This window comes from Cervus elaphus, chromosome 27, assembly GCF_910594005.1.
Source record: "Cervus elaphus chromosome 27, mCerEla1.1, whole genome shotgun sequence".
Lineage (NCBI taxonomy): Eukaryota > Metazoa > Chordata > Mammalia > Artiodactyla > Cervidae > Cervus > Cervus elaphus.
Genome location: NC_057841.1, coordinates 59,804,882 through 59,825,751, shown reverse-complemented (window position 1 = coordinate 59,825,751; position 20,870 = coordinate 59,804,882). Strand labels below are relative to the sequence as shown.

The window sequence follows — 20,870 nt, the reverse complement described above, 5'->3', positions numbered from 1 at the left end:
TCAGGGCCCAGTGCTGAGGCCAGGAAAGGACCACAGTCTCAGCCATCAGGGACCTCGAGGTGGTCGTGTTCTGTTGGAGTGCCGTGAAATTCAGGGACTTTAGTAACTGGCATTAAGCTCATGCCATCTCTAACTTAGCCTCTGGAGGTCTTTGAGGCAGTGAATTTTGTAGTGCCTTGTTCCTTTGTTATTCACCAATGATTTGTACTCAGAGGGTTTCTCACATCATATAAAAGGATTGAACTTTCAATCCCACTCTTACCCACATGGGCGTGTCCCCTTGGGTAGGTCATGGTTTTGGTGGTGGTTTAGTCACTAAGTCATGTCCATCTCCTTTGCAACCCCGTGGACTGTAGCCCACCAGGCTCCTCTGTCCATAGGAATCTCCAGGCAAGAATAACAGAGTGGGTTGCCATTTCCTCCTCCAGGAGATCTTCCCGACCCAGGGATCAAACCCAAATCTCTTATGTGTCCTGCGTTGGCAGGAGGATTCTTTACCCCTGAGCCACCAAGGAGCTTGTTGATGCTTTTAATCCTAGAGGCCCTTAAAGAGGTGAATGGTGGTGTGGGAAAGTTTAAAAATGCTTTCTAGGGGGAAAACCAGACTCCAAAGTTTGGGAAACCAAGTTTGTTCAGAGCACAGTGTATCTAGGAGGTCTGAATGGGAGCTGAAGATTGCTGAGATGGGAGGGGGAGGTATTTGCTAGGTTGCATCACTCCCAGGGAAAACGGTGTTGCAGACACAATGAGAGATGTGTTCAACCTTTGTGTGGCACTTCAGCATCGGGAGCCGTTGAAAGGGAGAAGGTTGGAGTTAGGTTTAGAGGAGGAGAGGGACACTTTGGTTGTCCCAGTCCAGGTGTCTGACTTCTAATAGAACAGTTACATCTGAACCCACTTAGAGGCAACAACAGGCATTTTAAATTTAAATCTTTGGCTGTGCTGGGTCTCTGCTGCGAATCCTCTTCTCTAGTTGTGCTCCGCAGGCTTCTCCGTGCGGCGGCGTGTCTCGGTGCGGAGCGCGGGCGTCAGCAGCCGTGGCCCACAGGCTTAGCTGCTCCTGGCATCTTCCTGGACCAGGGACTGAACCTGTGTCTCCTGCATTGGCAGGCGGGATAATCTTTACCACTGAGCCACCAGGGAAGCCAAACACTGGAGTTTTGGCGAGAGGGAGGGGAAAGTGCTGTTTGGGAAGGAGACTTGAAGATGCCAGTTCTAAGAGATGAAGAGGTTTTGGTGTAGAGTGGAGAGTATATTTTCTGTCTCACACTTGCGGCTCTTCACTGTGCTCACTGCAAAAGGCAGGGCAGGTCAAAGGTGGAGAAGACGGCTGGGGTGTGGGTGCAGGGAGGCTCTGTCCCCGGGACAGGCAGCTTGGGTGGAATCTGTCACGGCCCTCTGAGAAGAAATCTTTAGTGCATAGTGAGTGGCTGTATACTTTCTGCCCGTAATGATGTCACTTCAAATAAAAGATTAAAAATTAAAAGCATCAACCAACGCAGCTAATTGGTACAATTAGACTGAACAGGATTTACAGAAAAACATTCAGGTACAATCTGGGAGTCTCCTTGTGACCATTTTTTCCATTAAAAGTGGCGTGGGTTTTCTTTCAAATTGAAGTATAAAACTTCTTTGCATCTCACCCTGCCCTTTGAGTCTGAAGTCCCCGGGGTCTCTGTTCCAGGTTTCAGACCCTCAGGGGCTCAGAGTCCTGGTAACTGCAGTCAGTTCTGCTTTGCTTGGGGGGATTGCATCAACGCCAAACTCCATCCCATAACCCAAGATCCCAGCCACCTCTTTCCAAGCTCTTTCCCACGAAACCTGGTAAAAGTCATAAGAGATGGCGGCGAGGTAACGCTGCGGCCCTCTAACGCCAGGGCAAGGCTCCTCTTAGCAGAGACCTCACTCCCCATCCGCGTCAGAGGGGCCGCAGCCTCGGCTGCAGAAAAGAACTGCACCCGAAGCAACTTCCCGAAGAGGTATCCAACCTGTAGGTATCCAGCCGTACTCTAGTGATATGCTTCAAAACATTTAAAGAGAGTGGAAATGTGCTTTAAAAAATCAAGTGGTTTCAGCCCAGAGGCGGCGGGGGTGGTAATCACGTTTGGAATTGTCCGTCTGCATGCGGGAGGACCAACCAGGTGCTGTTGGAGGGTTTGACCTCGAGCTGCTTGGCCTCCCTGGGCGCGAAGGGCTGCAGCCCCGGGAAGCACAGCTTGGGGGCGGGGAGGAGTTAGGCCTGTGAGCGGGAGGTGGTGTTGGGTGTGAGGGATGACTTGGAAAGAGGACAGAGTAAACTTTGATACTCCAAAGCAGCCAGAGCTTTATAGTCACCAGGGGACTTCTCAATCCTTTGCCCTCAACACTTGGCCAGAATATACACAGAAGATAAACCCAGCTTCAGCTCTTTCATCTGTTTTGTCCCCCACCCAAAGCGGGGGGTCCCTCTCCCAAAGCCCCGTGGCCGCCTGACCAAGCCTTTCTCCGAGACCCTCATTCAGCTCTGCCGGCCACGTTATGCCTTGCCCTGAATCCCCCACCCCGGTTTCTGTCTTCAGAACCCGCAGCCAGCTGTGGACAGGGCTGGCAGACTTAGGAACACTTAGGTGTCAGGAAATCATCCATGAAGGGTCCTGGAGGAAATGTGTCCCAGGTGGGGCGATGGGTGTGGTCAAGACCCTGGACAGATCTTGACAGCGGGGGTCAGGGCACCTGCTTGGTGGCCAGCTCGGGCCAGATGAAGGGAGATGGGTTTTGTCATCCATAGGACTCGGATCCCATCTTTCAGTATATCTCATCTTTCTCCCGTAATATCGTTAGTGCCCAGAGATACTCTCTAATGGAAGAATTCCTGAGCATCCCATATTACTTCCTGGGAAGAAAAATAAGCTTTTAAATACGTTACATAGCCAAGCTAAGTCTGTTGCGAAGAGAGGGGAGGCAACATTTAACACATTGCCCTGTTGCCTGAGATTCCACTGCTGTGAAATCGTCAGACAGCCTCCGTGTTGATGACTTTTGGCTGTGGATTATATAACATAACCAAAGCTGTGGAACTTGGCATGTAACAGACCAACCCCACGTGTCCAGTAACCTCACTACCCGCCCTGCTGTTCTGGCCACTGGGGGTGTTAGCCGCTGTCCTCTGGTCTGTGCTGCCGCCCAGTGGCTACCCTGAGTAATTATACTTACCTGGGGTGCCAAGCTCTCCTCGCTGATTGGTTTTTTTCAAGATCACAATTTCCTGAGAGGGATGGATATTAATACACACTGTTGTCGCTGAGTCGTGTGTCTGATTCTGCTGTCCCGTGGTCTGTAACCCACCAGGCTCCTCTGTCCTTGGGATTTCCCAGGCAAGAATACCGGAGTGGGTTGCCATTTCCTTCTCCAGGGGATCTTCCCCACCCAGGGATTAAACTTGTGTCTCCTGCATTGGCAGGCGGATTCTTTACTGCTGAGCCCTCAGGAAAGCCCATTAACATTCCTACTCCTGTTATAATTCCTAAAAACATTAAGGATTATAAGTTTACTGCTAAAAACAGTTTCAGCAAAAATAGAATAACTGGAATGTCTGGAATGAATTAGATAATCTACCTTCAGACATACATGATCATCCATGATTTTTAAAAGGTGATGTTCAAAGAACCCTGAATGTCACCTAACCCCAGGCAGTTGTGTCTGTTTTGCTCCTGTTTGATTCAGGTAGACAGTTCTGCTAATGAAATTGATAGCGGACGTCCCGGAAAATCCATTAGGATATCTTCAGCAAAGACAACTGAGCAAGGAGCAAGGTGGACGAATATTCTTCAACAAATAACTTGGTTGTTTTTTAAGAAAAATACTCGTCCGGCTATGCTGGGTCTTAGTTGCACCATGTGGAAGCTGCTTGTGTCCTGCAGGGACCTTGTGTTGTGATATGTGGTGAGCTAACTGCGGCTCGAGGGCCCATTGCCCCTCGGCACGTGGGGTCCTCCCGGACCGGGGATCGAACCCGTGTCTCCTGCATTGGCAGGCTTGATTCCTAACCACTGGACCCCCAGGGAAGACCCCTGCACATCACTCACTGTTGAGATGCCTTTTGCGCCTGGGGCTTAGCTGTGCTGCTTGGCTGGTCCGCGTTTCATTCTGCTCCCCAACCCCCAGTTCTGCCTTTGACCTGGCTGTCCTCTCGCAGCATCTTTGTTTGGCTGGGTTCTGTCGACAGCCGTCCTTCCCATCCTCTTTTTTTCTTTTTTAAATCTCAAGTTCTGTTTCACTTTGTGCATTGCAGAGCTCAAGGAACTTTAGGTAGCGAAAAGTGGGACTTTTAAGAGTTTATATCCAAATTATACTCGCTGTCTTTAATAAATTTACAAAATCAGAAACCCTGACAAATATAGTTCATTCTCTTAAGAGGTTGAGGCATCTTCAGATAAAGCCAAGGGTCTTTTAGCATTTGTTTAGTGGTAAATAGACTCTACAATTGCTTCATCTTCTTTGATTTCTAAGAGCAGAGAAGAAATTTTCAAAATGGAGTCTTCATTTCTTCCATAGTCATTATTTCCAGGGCGTACGCGATTTCTCCCAAACTAGAAGCAACGCTGTTTAAAAGGTGGCACACGTCAAAATTAGAAAAAAAATCCTAATGATCACGGAAGAGTCACTTTGTTTCACATTAAAGTAGATGTATTTCAGAGGGCAGTGTTTAATAGGCAGCCAATCCACATTGCCTGGCAGGTAGGCTTAACTACATCAAGACCTTTTCAAAAGTATCCTTAACATTTTCAAAGCAAATTCTTTGTGTCTGCTCTGAGCACGCCAAGGTGGGAGGGCTGGAAAGGGAGTTAGACTGACTTGTTCATTTCCTGTCTGCTTAGGAAAGTGACATCTCCCTTCAGACACTACGGTTTCCTCATCAATTGATGGAGGGTAATAATAATGATCTCGGTCTCCTGGCTTTGTTGAGAGAATTAAATGTGAGAAAACAGGAAAGTCTAAAAGCTCTTCTGCACTTCTGATAAGAACACCGACCTACAAGCCTTCTCCTTTCCAGCTCCGGTATTACTGAAAAAGATCCAAGCTGAGATGTCCCCTGACCACTCTGGAAATGTAAAATTGAGCTGCCAGTTTGCAGAGATTCATGAAGATTCTACCATCTCATGGACAAAAGACTCAAGATCAATAGCCCAAGTGCAGAGAAGGTGCGTTATCTGCCCTGGCTACTTTTCACAATTGTTTATTTCACAACGTGGTTCTAAAGGAAAATAGTATGTCATAGGAAATAAAACAAGGTTGAGGCAGAAACTCCACACCCACAGTGTCCAAGAAGAGAGACAGAGGAGAGATACCTGGACAGGGGAGAGGGCAGAGGGTTCGCGCCCTGCCGCAGCCGCACGCACCCCTTTTGTCCTGGAAAAGCAGGGGAACCTGTCAATCATCTGCTAGTCTGAAGTTCTGTGGTCCCAAGATTAAAGAGCTCTCCTGTCTGCCGTGCAATTTGCTGTCCTCATAGATTCCCATTAACCTGGCAAAAAGCTCAGACGAAGCTAAGAAGGTAAATCAAAAGGAAAAAAATAATCTGAGGTTATGGAAAAGTGGCATCTCCCAAGGGTGGAGAGCCGCCATCCCTAAGATGGGAATACCAGTTTCTATCTGGGGCCCCAGGTTTATTAGAGGAGATGAGGAGGGGGGAGGTGAGTAAGCGCATCGTTGCCGAGAATCCCCCCGGGTAGAGTGACCCGCCCTAAAACCCCTCTCTAGCAGTAAACGCTCGCTCAAGTGAACTGGTGAATCAGGGTTTGTCACACGAAGGAAGTGACAAAAACAGATCCTTCTAGGAACAGATCCCCTGGTTCGATGGAAACCAGTCTAACTTAACCCTCACGAGCCTCTGCCAAGAGAGATCCCAGTTCAGCTCCCCAAGTGTTCTTAACCCTCTAGTCTTGTCACAAGTCAGCTGAAAGTATCAGTCACTCAGCTGTGTCCAACTCTTTGCAACCCCATGGGCCGTAGCCTCCCAGGCTCCTCTGTCCATGGAATTCTCCAGGCAAGAATCCTGGAGTGGGTTGCCCTTTCCTTTTCCATAAAAAGTGAGGCAAATCAGTTTTCTGTATAATTAAATGTCTGCTTGGAACACATCTTTGTAAACTGCTCCAGATGCAGCTATGGAAGACTTGAACTCTAGTTTCGTTTCTATAACATCACTCCAGAATAATCCAACTGGGCTATGGTTGTAATAAAGCTGCTTTGCCTATAAGTGCAACTTCAGAGCGATGATGCTTTCCTACGTCCATGTTCCCCCACTGCAGAGCAGGAGACAACTCCATGGTGAGCCTGGCCATCCTTCAAGCTGGTCAGAAGGACCAGGGCCTCTATTACTGCTGCATCAGGAACAGTTATGGGAAAGTGACCGCCGAGTTTAACCTCACTGCCGAAGGTAAACCTCAGCTTTGCCATTTCCAGTGAAAACCGCTAGCTCCTGCCAGCTCAGGGCAGCTCGTTGGTACTGAAGGCTTTCTCTTCTGTCTTCTAGTTCTCAAACAGCTCTCAAGTCACCCAGATGTTAAAGGTAAGCGAATCTGAGCTGAACGTCAGCGGAAGTGGGTGCACCCTAAACCCCGAGACAGAGCCTCTAGAGACGAAGGCAGAAGCAGTTCCCATCAGCTCTTCCGACCAAGGAGAAGAGGGCTCAGGAATGCCTGGGAAAATGAGGATAACTCATAAACTGTTTCAACCTAATCGCGGGGCCTACGATGAGTGGGTTAGGCTACAGGTGTCCAGCCTGAGTTAGTAAGATCAGACTGTAGCTGTGCAGTTGTTGGGACCATGGAGGGTGGGGGGGTGGGTTGGGGTTTAAGCTTCTCTGAAGCACCAGCCATGCATCCAGCCCATCTCCATGGGATTTTTCAGCCTCTGGCACTTTCATGGTGTATTTTGGTTCTGCTTTTTTTTTTTTTTTTTTCCTTTTCAACTGGACTAGCAGTTGGATTAGCTGAGCAGATTTTCAGAGAGTCAGATGTCTAGGAGAATAAGTCCATTCATTTGCATCTTAGTAGAAGTGAGAGGTGGACTTTTGTGCTTTCCTATGGACTAGTGCACCGCTGGTGTAGCAGCAAGCTAACAGCTGCCCCAGGACCCAGGCTGACTCGGGGCCACCCGCCGAGTCCGTGCTGGTCGTGTGTCTCATGGGGACAGTTGCCCACTGCACTCGGTCACTTGCTGGCCAGTTTCTCACAGCCTGCCTGCGGGGCGGGGAGGCCCTGATTTGTAGGTTTCTAGTCTCCGTGATACAGACACTCGCCGTGGCCAAGTTCACACTGCCAGTCTGTACTATGTGCACTAATTTTTTTTCCCCCTAAGGCAACTAAAATCCTGAGATCTTTGAAAATAAGCCAGTACAGATGATCAGGATGCAGTAACATCTAGTAATTAAAGACAAAGGGCTGGGATCTCGACTTAAATGGTCTATTAAATGTTGCGTTTTGTCCAAAACAGACTTAAATGCAAATGCCTCACAAACCGTTCAAACGCTGCAAACCTGTGTGTCATATGCTTGTGTAATTTTATAATCCTTTCCCTACATCTGTCTCCATCCCCCTGAAGTCTAAATATGCAAAAGAATGTCCTTTTCTCCTATCAGAAAAATGACCTTCAGAAGGAGTTCTGTCTCCTAAGCTGCTTAGCACCAGTGGGCATTCCCCATCGCAGATTCTTGCTCCGACCTCGTGAATTTAGGTTTGCAGACACTCGTTTCTCCAGGCTTTGACCAGTCAGGAATGAGACCCTCGTGGGGATGAGATACTGGTCTCTGCAACTGTAGCGTTGTGACTCCATCGGGCAGGAGTCTAGACCCTGAAGACATCACCTTCTCCATGTGACCGGGGGTCCAATTTCTATGGCTGGGGAGGTCATACCTTCCTCTGCCTCCTGTGCGCCTTCCGATGAAGAAGCTTCAAGTGACTTCATCTGGAGGAATCTTCCCTAGACACCTTATTTAAATCTCCAGAAGAGGCACATATAATTTCACAAGTTGCTCTCTAACTAAAAATCTAATAAAACCAAGCTGGTGGGAGAGCCCAAAATGAATGACTCAGAGCTAGAACAACTTAATGATGGCATACAGGGCTTCAGAGAAGTTCTAAGATGCATCTTATATTTTCTCTTGGCTAACTAGACATTTGTGGAAATTACGGACAGGATTATTGAGGATGGTGGAGTTCGTGCCTGTCACCTATTTTTTCTTATGGGAAATTGCTCATCCCCACCCTTGTATAGTAAGGCACAAAAAGGTTTTCCTTCCTATTACGAAGCATAAAGTCTGGAACAACTTTTGTCTCTAGTTAATTAAATTTGAATTTTAAAATACACCAGCTTTTAACTTTCAAGAATAATTGAAGTTTGAAAACTTTTGGCATCTTTGAAGGAAAACAATGTGGTCATTATAGCTCACATTTATTGGGCTCTGGTATATATATATATAACATTTCCTATATTCTTTCAGAGCTCCTGGGGGCAAAATTGTTAATTTAAACTGATCGTTTAACTAGAATTAAGATTTGGGTTATATAAAAAGCACTCCATTTTGTTACCTAATCTTAAAATTTAACTTAAACCATACTCTGCTCAAGTTTTTTTTTTTTTTTTTTTTCCTTCTGGTTCTATTACTTAGGATGAAATCCATAATACAACTGTCTCTTTTAAAATTTATTTGGGAAAATAGGACATTGCCTACCTGTCTTCCTCTTCCTCTGAATCTAGTCTAAAAACTCCAGATAGGTTCCTCTGCAGGAGACTTCTGTTAGCATTTGTAAAAACTCTTGGAACATCTTCTTGAAGACTTTTCACTGACACCTTTATCCATTATTTTATTTGAAAATCCCCTACCTGCCCCCTTTCTGACAATAATCAATACCATTTAAGAATAGTAAATCTTTTCCTTATACTTCTCATTGCTAACATTGGTAATAGACTGCCCTTAAAATGTGATTTGGAAATTTTTTCAAAGAAAAAATATTTCACTATTCCAAATGGTAAAGTGGAATTTTCATGACTTGCAATGTCTATCTTTTAAGCATTCAGAAAGATAAGTTTTCATCTTTGGAGGAGCAGAGGGCTTTTAAAATCTGAATCTTATTTCATTGAAAGTCATCTTCTCTCAGCCAATCAGAAGTCTGAGTTGGTCATCTCTAGCTTAAAGTGAAGTATTCTGATTGAATCCATTGTCATCTGAAACACATGCAGAAATCAACTCAAGTGCTAGAAAACTTTTCACAAAGAGATCCAAGATGATTCTACCATGTTTCAGCTTCTCTTCAGAGGGAACTCTTTTTTTTTTTTTCTTGTTTTGGGTTGTACCTGCCAATTTCTTTAATCTACCACAGGCATTAAGAGGCAGTAACAGCTGCAAGCAAACAAAATTGGGTCTTGGGGAGGCAAAAAAGTTACTTTTGTTCATAAAGCACAGATGTACACACAGTGCATAAGCAGATACAGAGCACCTCCGAGGCACTCACATTTTATGTGAAGCAATGGGGCGGGCGGGCGGGGGGTGGGGGTGGGGAGGCTAAAAAGAATCCTTGCAGGGAGGCAATAATGAAAACAGGAAACTGGGAAACATTGAGCTAGCAGATCTTACTGTCCGTTCTTGCTCCCTCTTGCACATTTCGCTCATCTTTTCCACTTGCCTTTAATCACCTGGCCTGATCCTGTTCACACTTTCTAGGCCTGTCCACAGTCCTTTTCCTTGCCCCGCTCGCCTCCTAGTCCCCTGGGGGCCTGGCCTTGCTCTGTATCCCCAGTGACCAGCTCCCCCATCTCCCCGGCAAGCTCTGCCTCTGCTGGGAGTCCAGCGTGGTTCCCGCTCCCAGAGTCTGTGGGTCAGCCTTGTCCTTCTCTGTGCCTGTGTGGGGATGCTGGTCAGCCAACGAGCCGGGCTGGGGGATGTTTCTGTGCAACGGAAGCTGTGTTGCGTTCTAGTATATGAAGAGATTGAATTCAGCCAGCTCATCTTCCGAGAGGACTTCCTCCGTGACAGCTACTTCGGGGGCCGCCTGCATGGCCAGATCGCCACGGAGGAGCTGCACTTCGGGGAGGGCGTCCACCGGAGAGCTTTCCGCAGCAAAGTGCTGCGCGGGCTCACGCCGGTCTTCAAGCCCGGCCACGCCTGCGTGCTCAAGGTGCACAACGCCGTCGCCTACGGGACCAGAAACAACGACGAACTCGTCCAGAGGAACTACAGGCTCGCCGCGCAGGTGGGTCCGCCCGCCCTGCGGGGGCTGCTGGAGGTGGGAGACGGACCCAGATAACCCGAGATCAGAGTCCAACTCGGAGTTTGATGCGAGCGTCGCCAGAAGGGGGTCTTTCTCCGTGGTTACTAGGCCAAGGCCGAAAGCTAGAAATCAAACCTTGGTCTGGGCTCCGTGATTTCTTGGCCTCGTGCCAGCCGGTCGGGACTTGCCTGAGTCCGGAAGGGCCTGGCCAGTTTCTACCTGGGCTGGGATCACTTCCAGAAAGGCTTCCTAGGAAACCCCGTCAAATCCCGCGGCTTTGAATCTACCTGGACACAGAATGATACGGGGAGTGGGGTGTCTAAGCTACCTTAGATGCCAGGATTCCCATGGACTGCAGCCCGCCAGGCTCCTCTGTCCGTGGAATTCTCCAGGCAAGCATACCGGAGTGGGGTTTGCCATTTCCTTCCCCAGGGAAGGACAGCCAAAGTCAAGGGTAATTTCTGGAGGCTTCTGGTTTGTTTCAGGGAAGAGGAAGGGGGGCTGGGGTACAGTCCGAAGGGTCAGCGTTGGTCCTGTTTCCTGTATTCCTGAGTCATGTTCAGCATCTGCCCATGAGCTATGGAGGAAGAGGGAGCCGAGTCCAAGTTCCTTCCTGTGTCACCGAGTTGTAGTACCCTTGAGGCAAGAGGGGAGCGGGGGAACACAGGCTTCTCCCCTGCATCACCGGCCCCTCCCCATCACCCCCCAGCCAAGTCCATGAATTTCACTGGATGCCAGGCCTGGCCGCGCTTTCAGGAGAGCTGGGTGTAGCTCTTTCACAAACCAGGGGCCCTTAAAATTTTTAACCCGTAAAATGAATAGGCCAAACTCAGGTCTCCTGGGTGCTCTCAAGCATCATCCATCCACGGTTATCTCAGATGTGGCGATGGTCCTCTGGGCTTGGTGCTCATGAAGACAGCCCTCTCCTCACAAGATTCTGCCATACATATTCCTTTCTCCTCCAAATCTATCCTCCTCAGTTTTCTTTCACAGAGTATTCCTTCCATCTCAAGTACCGTCTAATCCAGTCATGGAAAAATCCCCCAGCATCCAGATGCCCACTTAGAAAAGCCCTATAGGGCAGAAAGCAGAATCCAGTTTGCTTTTCCTAAGCCAACAGTCTTGGCAAGGTGTTCATTACTTACAGTTTGTTACACCTTTTAAAAAAGAACTCAGATGGGAGAACTCATGGGAAACTCAGCCATCCCCACGCTTCATCTGAAACCCTGCCCAGGGACCAGTCCCCTTAGCTCAAGGTGAACTTCAGCTACGTGGGTCCTAGAAGCTTCATAGTTCAGGGACACCTAGCCCGCAGACCACGTTACTGTCACCTGCAGGGTTCCTTCAGGTCTCAGAGCTCCTACATCTGCCAACCATAAGCCACGTTCATTATGCTTCTGTGCCCCCAACCACGGGATGGGCTTGCAAATCCATTGACTCGACCTACACTGGGAAAGCTGAGTCTCACTGGGCAACGCTCTGACTTTCTTCTCATCCCTGGGGTTTCCTGTGTGTTCGGATGATCTAGGAATGCTACGTGCAGAACACCGCCAGACACTACGCCCAGATCTACGCCGCGGAAGCACAGCCTCTGGAAGGTTTCGGGGAAGTGCCCGAGTAAGTGTTTCCCCCTCGGGTTGGCCCAGCTCTGACTTGGGGACGTGGGCGGGCTGGAGGGATGAGAGGCTGGGAAGAAACAGGGCACATTGCAGCGGGTCCGTAAGCTCCAAGAGGGCACACATGGCTGCCACCCTGTTCTTCACGGGGTCCCCAGAGGCTTGTAGAAAAATACTCGACAGATACTAAAGTGTGTGGATATACGGAATAATTCAATAAATGCATATACCATGTTAAACGGAAAATGTATCTACTCATGGATATTATGTTGTCTAAGCCATAAACAGAACAGATCATCACGAAAAACTTAGTCCTGTGATACAACAAATAAAGATGGTGGTGTGTCAGGGAAAAGCAAATTGGATAGTTGGGAACATAGGAGTATAGTCCCTGCTTCGTGGAGCACTTACAAAGGTGTAGTGTTTCCCCACTGAGGTCAGTTGCACTGACCAAGTATCCATTGGCCCACGCGCATGTGGAGCGTCTGGAGCGCGTGTATCTGGCTGAAACCACACGGGGGTGAGAAGGGGCTGTGCCAGAGCCCGCTGGAAACTGCAGACGGAGCAGCCGTTCACACATCAGTGCAAACGGGGAAGAGGGGGAAACGGGGATGATTCTTGTCCGAGTCATCTCCGTGAACTCGCAACACGGAAGAAAAATTCCCTTCCTGAGCTGGGTGTGGGGCACTCCACATACAAAGTCTCACACTTGCTGCTCTTCAAGGCATGCCTGTGTACAAGTCACTTCCATTGTGTCCAGACCCTCTGAGACCCCGTGGACGGTAGCCTTCAGGCTCCTCTGTCCGTGGGATTCTCCAGGCAGGAATACTGGAGTGGGCTGCCATGCCCTCCTCCAGTGGATCTTCCTGACCCAGGGATTGATTACGTCTCCTGCACTGGTGGGTTCTTTACCAGTAGCGCCACCTGGGAAGCAGTTCTCAGCAACTTCAAGAAAAATGAACATACTGCAAAGAAAACCACTTCAACTGCTTTTCTGTTAAGTGCACTGAGCTAGTCTGGACTGGGCTGTCCGCAGCGCTCACCCCGTTCTTCTCCAGCCCCCTCCTCCTGCGCTGGTCTCTTTAGTTCCTGGTTGAGGAGGAAGAGTCCACCCAGTAATCAGCCCCCCAGGCGCGGCACCGAAGTGCCCTCCTGCAGGGACACACCCAAGCTTTGTGCGAGTTTGACTCATGCAGGACTTGGGGGCTTTTCTAAGGAAAAGAACACAATTATGAATATCAGGATGCATCCAGGGACTTGAAAAGGGTGAAGGACTCAGGCTTAATCAGCTTCCAGCAAATTTGCCACTGCTCTGGAAATGGCTGTGCATGTTTTGGAATCCAAATACCTTTCCTTATTGTGGGGAGAGTTTGACCTCATTCATGGACAAGGGCAGGATATGGAGGGGGTAGTTCAGTTGCTCAGTCGTGTCCGACTCTTTGCAACCCCATGGACTGCAGCACGCCAGGCCTCCCTGTCCATCACCAACTCCCAGAGCTTACTCAAACTCACGTGCATTGAGTCGGTGATGCCGTCCAACAATCTCATCCTCTGTCATCCCCTTCTCCTCCTGCCTTCAATCTTTCTCAGCATCAGGGTCTTTTCAACTGAGTCGGTTCTTCGCATCAGGTGGCCAGAGAATTGGAGTTTCAGCTTCAGCATCAATCTCTCCCCAGGCATGTGATTGGTACTCAGCATCCATGCTGGAAGGGTTACCCACTTGGTGTCTCAGAGGACAGTGTCCTGGTCTAGATTCTGCCCCTGAGAGAGGTGCTCTGCTCTCGTCTGAAATTGGGGGAGGAGAGGGGAGGTGTGCTGCTCATGTTTTTGTTTTTTAAGGAAATACTCATAAATGACAGAAGAGGGTAAAAATGCACCCTGCCAAAGACTGAGTTGCCTGCAGAAGGTTTTCTTTGAAATGTGACGCTTTGTATCTTAGAAACTCGCTGAGCGTTGTACCCTTCTTCCCACTTTGCCTACCATATTTTCTCTACAATCTTTGACTTGAGGTGACACCCGGGTGTAGCCTCCAGCTGGACTCCGGGAGCGGGCAGGTCGTGGGTGGAGCCCATGTGTCCTCGGTGCTCTGGGAGATCCTCCCAGCTCTGCGCTCACCGCTGGGGGAGGAGCCCTCACCCCTCACCCCTCACCCCTCACCCCTCACCCCTCACCCCTCACCCCGGCAGCCCCGTGTGAGTGCAGACCTGCCCAGGGGCCCCTTCCTGCTAAGAGGCAGACCTGAGTCTCACTTCACTGGGGGAGGAGCTGCCCCAGGCCCCCAGAGGAGGGGATGATGGTGGTGCCTGGGATGGCATCTCTGGGGGGAGGAGGAGGCCCTGCCCCGCCCCGCCCCCCACATCACTTCCTGAGCTTGGGTTTGGTCATGGGGTTGCACAGGATTGTTGTACATGCTCACCTGTAGAGATTCTGGCTGAAAACCCGGGTCACTTCCGAGGCCTTCACCGTAGGGCTCACGTGTGGTTTTTCTAACACAGTTGACCCCAGCCTCCCCGCCCGGTCAACATCATTGCTGCAGGGGACCGTCACACCATCATTTTTTCTTTTGTCACTTAGACCCTTCCAGAAGCCTCCTTGCTGAGCCTTTAAAAACAGCTTGGTAGTTGTTAGGTATAAGTCCCTAATGCAGGTTCCTGTTTGTTTACCCATTTGACGATCTGTACTAAACATATTCTTTATGTTAACAAACATCAATAATTAGCATCTTACCTCTTCCTCAGGGTGGCTATCATAATTTCTGCTTTTAAGCCCTCTGAAACGACAGCTGTTGTGGTCAGACTTTAACAAGATGACCTCTCCTTTGAGTCAGATCGCATCCTATATCAGTCGTGACTAGGAGGGCTGCTCCAGGTCTCTGGTGAGAAGCAGCCAGAGATGTTGCTAAACATCCTATAATGCACAGGACAATCACCGCCCAAGAATTACCTGGCCCCAGATGTCTGTGCCAAGACTCAAACTTTGTCCTGTATACATATTCTTTTTTCCCCCAGACACTGAGCGTTTATGATGAGCCAGGCTTTGTTCCAGGCTAGGTGATGGGCGCTTAAAGGATAAAAACAAAATGAAGTAGCTTCTTGCCCCTCACAGCCAGCAGGGGTGTGAAGCATGTAGGACAAAACCCAGTGCAGTGGCGTTGGGTGCGAGGAGTTTCGGGGACACGGAGGGGGAGGGAGGGAGGGGGTCTGGAAAGGCTTCCAAGAGGAGGGTGTTGAAGAATGAGGAGGAGTCTTCCAGATGAAGAGCAAGGGTGGAGACTCACAAGCAAAGGAGGCAGCATGTCCAGAGAGAGAGATGAAGAGCCATGAAAGGCTTCCAAGGAGACAGAAAAAGTTCAGCAGGTCTAGCGTGCTGGGAGGTGGGAAAAAACGGGGTGCAGGGTAAGAGGTGGGAAGCTAGGGGGCCAGAATGCAAAGGACTTTAAATGCTCAGCTGATGAGCTGGGAGTGTGTTCTCTTGGCTTCGGGGGTGAGGAGGAGGTGGGGGCTAACCAGGAGCTTTAAGCAGGGGAGACTTGAGCCACAGAGCAGACACGTCGTTGTTGTTTAATAGATTTTATCTTCAGAACCGTTTTAGGTTCACAGCAAAATTGAATGGAGGGGACAGATTTTCCACACCCCATCCTCTGCCCCGCCATCCACACCCCGCACCGGGGCGGACCGTCTGTCACAGTGAATCTCCACTGACATAACACTACCGGAGGCCCACAGCCTACATTACGGTTGTGCATTCTGTGGGTTTGGACAAATGTCCAGTGATACGTTGTGGTATCATACAGAGTCGTTTCATTGCCCTGAAGGCCCTCTGTGTGGATGCGGCTCTTGCAGCATCTGCCTGGGGGCAATGGATGTCCAGGGACAAGGCCCAGAGACCAGTCTGCAAAGAGGGAGAGGAGCCTGACGTGAACTTATTGTGGCTCAGCTGGTAAAGAACCTGCCTGCCATGCGGGAGGCCTGGGTTCGGTCCCTGGGTTGGGAAGATCCCCTGGGGAAGGGAAAGGCTACCTACTCCAGTATTCTGGACAAGAGAATTCCATGTACTATACAGTCCATGGGGTCACAAAGAGTCGGACAAGACTGACCTTCACTTTCACGTAGACTGGGCAGAGGAAGCGGCCACTTGAAGACAGTGAAGGTGGGGGGAAGACTCGTAGGTGTATGGCAGATGGATCACTGCACAAGCTATTCAGTTGGGTTTTTTTGTTGACTAGAAAGAATGCAAAGGCAGAGTTGCCAATGGACTCTACAGATGTTGGAGTTGAGGCAATTAAGTAGTTCAGCCTTTGCCGTGTTAAATTCGTGACGCCTTTTAGACATCAAGTGTCGATGGAGAGTTAGTCGGCTGGAGATGTCAGGATTTCAGGGGAGAGGTCTGGGCTGCTGATATAAGTGTGGAAGCTGTCAACATGTAAACTGTACTTAAAGCAAGGGAATTTAAAACTAGGGAATTGAGTGCAGAGCGAGGAGAACTGTCCCAGGATGTGCCAGGGCATAAAGGAGGGGGAGAAAGGAGGAACCAGCAAAGCGGACAGACAGGAAGTAGCCAGGGGTGCAGAAAGGAAACCAAAAGGAAGTGAGTTTATGGAGGGCACGGGAAACTGTCTTAGAGACAAGTGAGATCAACTCTTCAGTGCCCTCGGGAACAAGTCGGATGAGGGCTGAGAAGGGGACCATTGGGCTTGGCAACGTGGCGCCCCTGACCGAGGTTTCTTTAGGCAGAAAGATCGCTTTGGGTTCAGGGGAGACTGGGAGGGGGAAAGGTTGGAGACAGCGAGTCCATGGTGGATTTGGGTTTTGATGGGAATGGCGAGTCGGGGTGGGAGCGGGCTGCGGGTCCACAGGCTGTGGAGTCATCGCAGTGTGTCCACCGGGAAGGAGTCTGCAGGGGAGACGGTGATGGGGGAGAGAGAGGGCCCCACCGCCGGAGTGTCCTCGGGCCTCGGAGAGGGGCCGGGAGCCAGGCCGCCCATGGGATGAAGGCTCCGGTCACGGCCAGAAGGGGCTTGTCCGTGAGAGTGGGAGAGCGGCGGGCGCCAGCCTTGGGGGTGGGAGCGCATGGTGGGGCAGCTTTCAGAAGCTCTTATCGGTTCCGTTTTCCCGGTCCAACCAGAAAGCCGGGTGCTCAGCGGAGAGGGAGGCTGTGGCGGTCGGAGGAGGGAGCGGCAGGTTTGGGTGGGTTCCCCAGGACCGTGTGATGGTGGGCGGGGCAGGGTCTGACCCCGTCCACCCTCACACATGCCACTCGGGGAGCAGAGCGGTCCCCGTCACATGCAAGTTTGATCTCTTCCTCCAAGACCCTCCAACATTTCTCACCCCACTCAGTACGAAGGGTGGAGTCTCCCAAGTGGCCCAGGCCCCCCAGTCCTGCCCCCCAGTCCCTCCCGGCCTTGCCTGGCCACCACCACCCTCCAGACACGCCGCCCCTCAGTCTGAACCCACGCCCCCAGGCCCCTGCCCAGAACCTCTCCATTTGCCGTTCCTTCCACTTGGAATGTTCCTTCCGTAGACATCCTCATGGCACCCCCCACAAGCCCCATCTCCTACAGGCCTCTCTGCTCAAATGCTCTTTATTTCCCAGGCGGTCTCCGACCTCCCTGAATAAAATCACAGCCCGCTTGGGCTGCCTCTCTCCTCCCCACTGCTGTTTCCTCATATAGCACAGAGCGCCCTACACCTGTTTACTGCCTGGCTCCTGCATTTAAGTGTTAAGATCCTTGAGAGCAGAGCTTCTGTCGTCTTTAGTGTTTTCTAGAACCACATCTGGGAGGGAGGCTGACACACAGAAGCCACTGAGTGAATATTTGCTGACCGAATAAAAGGAAGGATGGATAGAAGGGTGGACATGTGCTGGCTGGACAGATGTATCGTCACCTGACCAGCGGGTCACTGATAGACTCTAACAATGGCTATGAAAAGGCATTCATTTCTGTAGGAGCAATTAAACTCCATCTGGAGGAAGAGTTTCTCATCAACTCTAGGAACAAATAAAAGGAACACACCCTTTTTTTTTTTTTTACCATTAAATAATCACTGGCGGATATTTAGTCTACATCTGATGGAACCCGGGGGTTTATCCTGTAGCCCTCTGCTCCTCCGGGTCGGGTAGAATGTCCCCACGTGAGAACACAATGCCTTCCCATGTTCTCTTTCCTTCCAGGATCATTCCTATTTTCCTTATCCATCGACCTGAGAATAACATCCCGTACGCAACCGTGGAGGAAGAGCTGATTGGAGAATTCGTGAAGTATTCCATCAGGGATGGGAAGGAGATAAACTTCTTGAGAAGAGAGTCAGAGGCTGGGCAGAAGTGCTGCACTTTCCAGCACTGGGTCTACCAGAAAACGAGTGGCTGCCTGCTGGTCACAGACATGCAGGGTGAGCGGAGCAGCTTGGCCCGGGTTCCAGGGATGCTCTGGGTCTGGAACGTTCCTGGGGGCGGAGGGGAAACAGGAGGGAGCGATCCTCCTGGGTGCAGACTGTCAGCATCTTCGCCAGCAGAAAGTATTACTAATGTCTCATGAGAAACAGCGACAAAGGAGCCTGAAATGACCAACCCAATGGAGTAACAGTATACTTTAATAATTCATTCCAATTATAATCATTCATAATGCCTTCCCGTTATAAGAGGTAACCGAAAGTTGGTGCTCCGTCTCCTCAATAGGCACAAAATCAGGAATACATGTATATATGAAAATCCACTCATACCAAAAGATTAAAATGTAAGAATTCATTCGTAATAGGTGAAAGGGTCTTCCACGGGTCCTTGAGATTTTCAAGCTCCCCTGGTGAATTTACAGCACGTTTTCCATTTATACCCATGTCTTGGGGAATGCATTTGGTGTATGAAGTGGGGATGTCATCATTAGATTTCTCACAGAGACAGCCCTGAGACAAGTTGCAGTTTGGGGTTTCCCCAAGACCACCAGCCTGCAGTTCATTAATTTTCTGGGAGGACTCATGGAACTCAGAAAAGCCATTATGTTCGTGATCATGGTTTATTACAGTGAAAGGATACAGGCTCAAACCAGTGAAGGGAAGAAGCGCTTGGGGGAGGGTCCAGGGGAGACCAGGTGGGAATTTCCAGGTGTCCCCTCCTGGCGGAGCCGGGGGTCAGCGCTGCTTCCTGGGAGAGAGCGGTATGCGTGGAGCACTGCCAACCAGAAATGCTCACCCGAGATTTTTCAGGGACCCGTCACTGCTTGCCGGTGGGATGACCTCAGTCTCTAGCCTCTTCGGAACTTTAAAAAAAATTATTTGACTGCACCAGGTTTTGGTTATGCCGTGTGGGATCTAGTTCCCTGACCAGGGATTGAGCCCAGGCCCCGCCTGCATTGAGATCATGGAGCCTTAGCCACAGGACCACCCACCAGGGAAGTCCCCTCTCTGACTTACCAGAGCTTAGCAGTTACCTCCAAAAAGTTGGGTAGAAACAAATCCTTTATTTAGGCCAAGTTCATCTTCTGTCACACACAAATGTTCGAGTGCGAATATTTGGGAGGGGGACCCCAGGAAATGCTGGTAGGAGATTGAGGAAGTGTGGCTGGGGAAGGGAAAGGAAGTTGGTAGGGCGCCCGATAGCCAGTCACCGCCTGAATTCCTGAAGCTGATGCCCAGTGGGGAAAGTCTGGGAGGGTGAGTAGGACAAGCTTCTCAGCAAAGATCACACTCGAGGAGCAGGGGTGTTTATACACCAGCTCCCCTTAGTAGCCAGCAGAAGGCTGCTGCAGGTCGGGGCATGAACTCCCCTGGATTTGCCACCTGCACGTGGCCAGCCCTGCTGAGCGAAGCGAGGGCATGTGACCCGAGAAAGGCTCTCGGGCCAAGAGAGGCTGGTGGAGGCAGCTGGGGGTACAGCCGTGTGCCCGCACGTGGGGAGGGCGATGGGCTGGGGCCCCAGCAGCTTCGGCCACGGGGCCTCCCTTCTCCTTTTCAGATAACAACGCTTTAGGAAAAACCTGACCTATAACTGGGTACCTGCTAATGTCAGACACTGTCACACGCAAGGACCCCAAGCTCTGGAGCCTGACAGTGAGGAGAGCCCCCTGTGGGTTCTGCGTCCTGCACCCCCACGTCCCAGCCTTGGGCGGGCCGCTCGCCTTTGTGCCTCAGTCCTTTCCACAGGGGGTGGCTGTGAGGATTACGTGAGACAGGAAGACATTTAACACAGCACTGACACGGTGTTCCCTCTTTTGAAAAACTTCTGAAATAACCACAGGGATGAGAAGTTGCAGAAGTGTGCAGAGGGGTCTCCAGATATCCTTCACCCGGCTTCACCTAATAGCACCTTGCATAGCTATAACACCGTCAAAACCAGGAGTTTGACATCAGCACGATGTAAGAAGTCTACAGACCTAACTTGGATTTCATCCATTTTTGCCTGCTTTCATTTCCCCCCGTTTTTGCTTCATCTTAATAGCCCTGCCAAAGAGACATTATGATCCCCATTTTACAGATGGAAAAACAGGGGCTGGGAGTTAAGGATCTAATCATGGCTGTCAATCGGCTGCTAAGAGGGGTCCCAGACTCCAGCACACTTTATTTTGACTGCCAGACATCCCTGTTTCGTTTTAAAACCGAAGTACTTGCCTTAAAGTGGTTGTTAGTTTCTGCTGGATGACAGGAATCCACTATAAGTGTGCGTGTGTCTCCTCCCTGTGAAGCCTGCTCCCCACCCCTCTAAGTCGTCCCAGAGGACAAGGCGGTTTCCTGTGTTAGAGCGGCTTCCCACTGTCTCACACGTGATAGTGTTTATGCCAGCGCTACCTTTCGGCTTCTCCCACCGTCTCCTTCCCCCGCTGCAACACTCTATTTCTGAATCCCAAGCTCTCACCACTAAAACTCAAATTTACAAATTTGCAAGGTCTCCCAGTGTCGAAGGCTGCCGTGAGGGGCTCCTCTGAGGCCAGCCGCACAGTGCGGTGTTCAGACTTTCAGGGGAGGCTGACCTGCAAGCTGAAGACAGTCCGAACCACGCACTCATGAAGAGACGCTGC

The 20,870-nt window shown here is 50.2% G+C and overlaps 1 protein-coding gene across 4 annotated transcripts in view; it reads left to right on the top strand.

Moving 5' to 3' along the window:
* The window catches only part of ALPK2 (alpha kinase 2), a 137,692-nt gene that overhangs the window by 100,815 nt on the left and 16,007 nt on the right, over positions 1-20,870 (top strand). For 3 of the 4 annotated variants that reach the window (XM_043889257.1, XM_043889259.1, XM_043889258.1), the window contains 6 exons: positions 5,033-5,180; positions 6,288-6,415; positions 6,512-6,547; positions 9,955-10,229; positions 11,776-11,864; positions 18,035-18,252. In XM_043889257.1, coding sequence (XP_043745192.1) covers positions 5,033-5,180; positions 6,288-6,415; positions 6,512-6,547; positions 9,955-10,229; positions 11,776-11,864; positions 18,035-18,252 — 894 coding nt within the window. Of the gene's footprint in view, positions 1-5,032; positions 5,181-6,287; positions 6,416-6,511; positions 6,548-9,954; positions 10,230-11,775; positions 11,865-18,034; positions 18,253-20,870 lie in introns of those variants that run through there. The other variant, XR_006338161.1, reaches the window with a different exon arrangement.